This window comes from Canis lupus, chromosome 11, assembly GCF_048164855.1.
Source record: "Canis lupus baileyi chromosome 11, mCanLup2.hap1, whole genome shotgun sequence".
Lineage (NCBI taxonomy): Eukaryota > Metazoa > Chordata > Mammalia > Carnivora > Canidae > Canis > Canis lupus.
The window spans coordinates 19,752,809-19,758,527 of NC_132848.1; the positions used below are offsets into that span (position 1 = coordinate 19,752,809).

At 50.5% G+C, this 5,719-nt stretch overlaps 1 protein-coding gene across 8 annotated transcripts in view; it reads right to left on the reverse strand.

Moving 5' to 3' along the window:
* Positions 1–5,719, reverse strand: part of MOV10L1 (Mov10 like RNA helicase 1) — a 72,689-nt gene that overhangs the window by 66,575 nt on the left and 395 nt on the right. For 7 of the 8 annotated variants that reach the window (XM_072843461.1, XM_072843458.1, XM_072843463.1 and 4 more), the window contains exons 1-2: positions 5,187–5,340; positions 3,975–4,159 (exon numbers count right to left, since the gene is read on the reverse strand). In XM_072843461.1, coding sequence (XP_072699562.1) covers positions 3,975–4,159; positions 5,187–5,283 — 282 coding nt within the window. In that variant the 5' untranslated portion in view covers positions 5,284–5,340. Of the gene's footprint in view, positions 1–3,974; positions 4,160–5,186; positions 5,341–5,719 lie in introns of those variants that run through there. The other variant, XM_072843460.1, reaches the window with a different exon arrangement.

Below are 5,719 nucleotides of genomic sequence, written 5' to 3' on the forward strand. Positions count from 1 at the left end.
AGCAATCCTGAAGGGACGCCTGGGTGGCTCAGCAATTGAGTGTCTGCCTTTGGCTCAAGGCGTGATCCCAGTTCCAGGGATCGGGTCCCACATCAGGCTCCCTGCCGGGGGGTGGGGTGGGGGCAGAGGCTACTTCTCTCTCTGCCTGTGTCTCTGACTCCTCTCTCATGAATAAATAATTTTTTTAAATAAACAAATCTTTAAAAAAAAAAACAAAGCAATCCTGAAAATGAAAAATCAAACTGTAGGCATCACAATTCCAGACTTCAAGTTATATTACAAAGTGGTAGTAATTAGAACAGTATGGTCCTGGCACATAATTAGACACACAGAGCAAGGGAATAAGATAAAAAACCTAGAAATAGACCCACAATTATATGGTCAGTTAGTCTTTGACAAAAAAATAAAAAAAAAAGAATATCCAATGGGAAACAGTCTCCTTGTCAACAAGTGGTCTTGGGAATACTGGATTGCCACATGTAAAAGAATGAAACTATACCTCTTTCTCACACCATACACAGAAGTAAATTCACGGTGGATCAAAGACTCAAATGTGAGGCCTGAAACCGTAGAATCTTTGAACAGGACACAGGCAGTAAGTTCTTTGACACTGGCCATAGCCACATTTTTCTAGATAGGTCTCAAGGCAAGGGAAACGGAAGCAAAAATAAACTACTGAAACAACATTAAAATAAAAAGCTTCTGCACAGTGAAGGAAAACAACCAATAAAACTAAAAGGTAACCTACAAAATGGGAGAAGATATTTGAAAATAACATCTAGTAAAGAGTTAGTATCCAAAATATATAAAAAAACTCCTACAACACCCAAAAAACAATCCAACTTAAAAATGGACAGAAGATGGAATGCCTAGGTGGCTCAGCGGTTGGGTGTGCCTGCCTTTGGCTCAGGGCGCGATCCCTGTGTCCCAGGATCGACTCCCACATCGGGCCCCTGTATAGAGCCTGCTTCTCCCTCTGCCTCTGGTTCTGCCCTTCTCTCTCTGTCTCTCTCATGAATAAATAAATTAAAAAAAAAAAAAAAGGGACAGAAGGGCAACCCTGGTGGCTTAGTGGTTTAGTGCCGCTTGCAGCCTGGGGTGTGATCCTGGAGACCCTGGATTGAGTCCCACGTCGGGCTCCCTGCATGGAGCCTGCTTCTCCCTCTGCCTGTGTCTCTGCCCCTCTCTCTCTCTCTCTGTGTGTGTGTATCTCTATGAAAAAATAAATAAAATCTTAAAAAAAAAGGGACAGAAGACATGAACATTATCCCAAAGACCTACCAATGGCCAGGTGACACATGAAAAGATACTCAACATCACTCATCATAAGGGAAATACAGATCAAAACCACAATGAGATACCATCTCACACCTGTCAGAATGGCTAAAATTAACAAGTCAGGAAACAACAGATGTTGGTGAGGATGCAGAGAAAGGGGAACCCTCATACACTGTTGGTGGGAATGCAAGCTGGTGCGGCCACTCTGGAAGACAGTGTGGAGGGTCCTCAAAAAGTTAGAAATAGAACTACCCCTGAGATCCAGTAATCACACTACTGGGTATTTACCCAAAGAACACAAAAACACTAATTCAAAGGATACGTGTATTTCCTATCTTTATAGCAACAACGTCCACAACAGCCAAACTATGTAAGGACCTCACATGTCCTCTGACAAATGAACAGATAATGAAGACATGGTCCAAGAGGACCCCTGGGTGACTCAGTGGTTGAGCGCCTGCCTTCGACCCAGGGCATGATCCTGGAGTCCTGGGATCCCGTCCACATGCATCTGTGGACCACACTGGGCTCCCCCACATGGAGCCTGCTTCTCCCTCTGCCTGTGTTCTGCCTCTCTCTGTGTCTCTGATGAATAAATAAATAAAATCTTAAAAAAAAGATAGGGTCTGTATATACAATGGAATATCACTCAGCCATCAGAAAAAAAAGGAAATCTTGCCATTTGCAACAACATAGATGGAACCAGAGAATATTATGCTAAGTGAAATAAGTCTGAGAAAGACAAATACCACATGATTTCCCCTGTACATGGATTTTAAGAAATGAATGAGGAAAAAAAAAGAGAAACAGACAAACCAAGAAACAGATTTGTAACTATCAGCAGAAGAGAGATGGGTGAAATAGGTGATGGTGATTAAAATTAAAAAAAAAAAACTTTAAATGAAAACGACATTCAACAAATTTTGAACCCCAGTAGTGTCTCTCCTAAAAGACCAGCAAGTCAAGAATGAGAAGAGGGAGATAAAGCCTGGACAGACTGACATAGCGAGATCATGCCTGAAAAAGAAGCCATCCAGGGGAGAATTCTGCCCAGAGAAAAACTTATTATATTTCTCAATGCTAATGGAAGATTGTGATGATTGTAGAACTCTGTGACCATGATATACTCAACTGTACACTTTAAGTGGGTAAACTGTATATACTACATGAATTATATCTCAATAAATCTCTTTTTAAAGATTTTACTTATGGGGAGGAATGTGCACAGGGAGAGAGGGAGGGAGAGAATCTTAAGCAGACTCCTTGCTGAGTACAGCGCCCAACATGGGCCTCGATCCCAGGACCCTGGGATCATGACCTGAGCTGAAGGTAGACGCTTAAGCAACTGAGTCACACTAAGGTGCCCCATCTCAATATAACTCTTAACAAAAAGGAAAAAAAAAGCTCTAATTTCCCTAATAGAGAACCTTTAAATAAAAAAGACTTTTTAAACCAAAAACAGTATAAAGAACATAAAAATAACTCAAAAAATTAACCTATTTTAAGTGAAAATTAAAATTATGAAGTCCCTTAGGTTGGCAAAGATTTCAGAGATTGGTATCTCCACATCTTTGCCAACTTTGGGTAACAGTCTCTCATCCTGCTCCTGGGAGTAACTTAATTTGAACGTTATTAGAGGATAATCTGATAACCACTGAAATGTTAAATGTGCGTATGCTTTGACCAACAATTCCACTTCTAAAAACTATAGCACAAAAACACTATTTTTAAATGAAAAATTGTTGAATAGAATCCACCAATTCTCTTTGCTAAGTGGATTGCAAAGGTCCACTCGTTCCACCATCTGGGAGCCTGTGGAGACCTGCTGGGAACAGGACTCCTGGAAGGACAAGTATGTCTGCAAGGCTGTGCTCCAAGGCCATTCTTGCTGGCTCTAACTGGGGTCTCTGGAACCAGGGGGAGCACACAACTCTTCTTAAAACTTAAGGTGTCTTTGCTCCAGATAAAACTGAATTCTATCTAACCTTCTGTGTAGAAAGCAGAGAACACCACAGTGACTCCTGGTGGCAAACTGAATAAAACCAGAGTCATCTGGGGAAAAGTAACTCCTGCTCCTGGAAACAGTGACATGGTTTGTGCCAAAATCTGAAGGAAACTTCCTGCTAAAGCCACTGGCCACGGAATCTGTGTGACACTGTGCCCCTCAAGGATTTAAGCTTACTGAAAAATAAAGGTACACCCTTTGCTTTCTTCTTTAAAAAAATGTAATGATCAGTTTTAAAGTTTTTACTTTTAAGATTTTATTTATTTATTCATTCAGAGACAGAGAGAGAGAGAGAGAGAGAGGGAGAGCAGGCAAAGGGAGAAGCAGGCTCCACGCAGGGAGCCCAACATGGGACTGGATCCTGGGTCTCCAGGATCACATCCTGGGCTGAAGGCGGCGATAAACCGCTGAGCCACCCGGGCTGCCCTTTTAAGCTTTTTTGAAATACTAAAATAAACAAACATTAAGCATTCCTTGTCATGACATAAAGTTACAAACAAGCTTTATATTCTGAATTATACATTTTTACATTTGAACACACAATAACTGCCATCATGAAAACAAAAGCACTGCAAGCAGGTCGGTCTCAGTCTCCGCCCTGCCCGTGTTGTCCCTGAGAGCTTAGCTCCCAGAAGGATGGTGACCTGAGGCTGCACATCGGAGACCCTGGAAACAAACAATTAGGCCTTACCCTGATTGCCTTCAGCCCGCTGGACACCTTATCTTCTTGCACAACCGCGATGACCTCCTGCCCCACGTTGAGAAGCACCTTGCTAGTCACAACTTCGTTGGAAAAGTAGATCAAATCATCAATCATGCCATAATCGCTGCAGTACCTCGTTACCACACCCTGGATGGTCTTCAACTTGGTGTCCCCTGAGACGCATAAAAAAAGAGGTTACCTAAAGCGTAAAGGTTAAGGCAGCGGACACTGCCGAGAAAGGGAAGCGTCCCTGGATGGAGCCCCCAGCCCACTGGAGCCCTCGGAGCAGGTCCCTCTAAGGCACAGGCGGTGGGCGCGGTGGGCGGGCGCGGAGTCCACGGCCAGAAGCCTGGCTCTGACGCCCCGCTCGTCTACGGCCGCGTGGGGGTCTCTGTGCGCGTTCTCGACAGCGATACAGGGCCAGCCGCAGCCTCCACCCAACAGAGCTGCCTGGGCACAGGCCGGGCGTGGCCGCACAAGCGAGCCTCTGGGGTACCCCCCGCGTGCGCAGGCGCTGCCGTCACGGTCCTCCCGCACCAGGAACCCAGCCGCGGCGTCAGCGGGTTGTCACCTCGCCCAGCAAGGGGCCCGGGCACATTCTGGGCGCGGCGCGGAAGCCTGTCCACGCGGTGAGCGCTCCCCCGCCCCGGGAGCGCCTCTCCGGCAGGACGAGGCCGAGGTGCCCAGGGCGCGGGCACGGCCGTCGCGTGCAGTTCAAGCAGCTGCGGGAAGCGCGCGTTCCACGGACGAGCCCGACGCCGGGCTCCAGGTCCTGAGTCCGCATACAGACGGCGCTTAGCACGCTGCCCGCCCCAGGTCTGCCCCCGGTCCGCGGCTTCCAGCCTCTGGCGGCAACCTCACGTCTTCATAAATTAGAGGCAGCAACCGGAGGGCCACCGCTCCGATTCTCACCCCGGAGGACCCGCGGGCGGGCCAGGGCCGCGTCCACACGGCACGTGGAGACCTGGACGCCCGAGGTTGGAGGGGGGAGGGGCGGGGCAGCCCCGCGCTCCGGGTCACCGTGAGGGCTCTCGGGTGTTCCCAGAGCGGCGCCACGCCCAGCGCAGACCCGCCTCAGGACCCGCCGCGAGCGCCCCTCCCCCCAGTGGCGTCAGTCCCGGCGGGGGACACGGCGACCCAGGGAGGCGCTCAGGGCCGGCATTCGGAGCCGCGCCGCCCCCCGCCCTGCCCCGCAGGCACCTTCCGCGAGCTCGGGCGCCTGCGGCCCGGCCTCCTCCTCAGTGCCGTCTGCCCTCCTCCAGAAGAACGCCAGCAGCTTGGCCGCGAGGCGCAGCATGGCTCCGCGACTACTCCCGCCGCCCGCCACCCGCCGTCGGCACACGGCCACGCGCCTCCCGCCGCCCTCGACCAATGGTGTCGGTGCGAGCGCGCCTGAGCCCACGCTTTGCACCCTCGGCCAATGGGCTCCAAGTCCACGCGCCTGCGCCCGCCCTTCGCACCCTCGGCCAATGAGCTCGAAGTCCCCGCGCCTGCGCCCGCCCTTCACGTCCTCGGCCAATGAGCTTGAAGTCCCCGCGCCTGCGCCCGCCCTTCACACCCTCGGCCAATGGGCTCCCTGCACGCGCGCGACCGTTAGCAGCGGGTGGCTGGTGGTTGGCGACTGTTAGCACGCGGCCCAGAGAGACGAGGTGTGGGCGGGCTAGACGCCCGGCTGGGCACGTGGTGTCGCGCTGTGGGCGGGGCGCCGGGAGGAGCGCGTTGAGGGGCTCCGC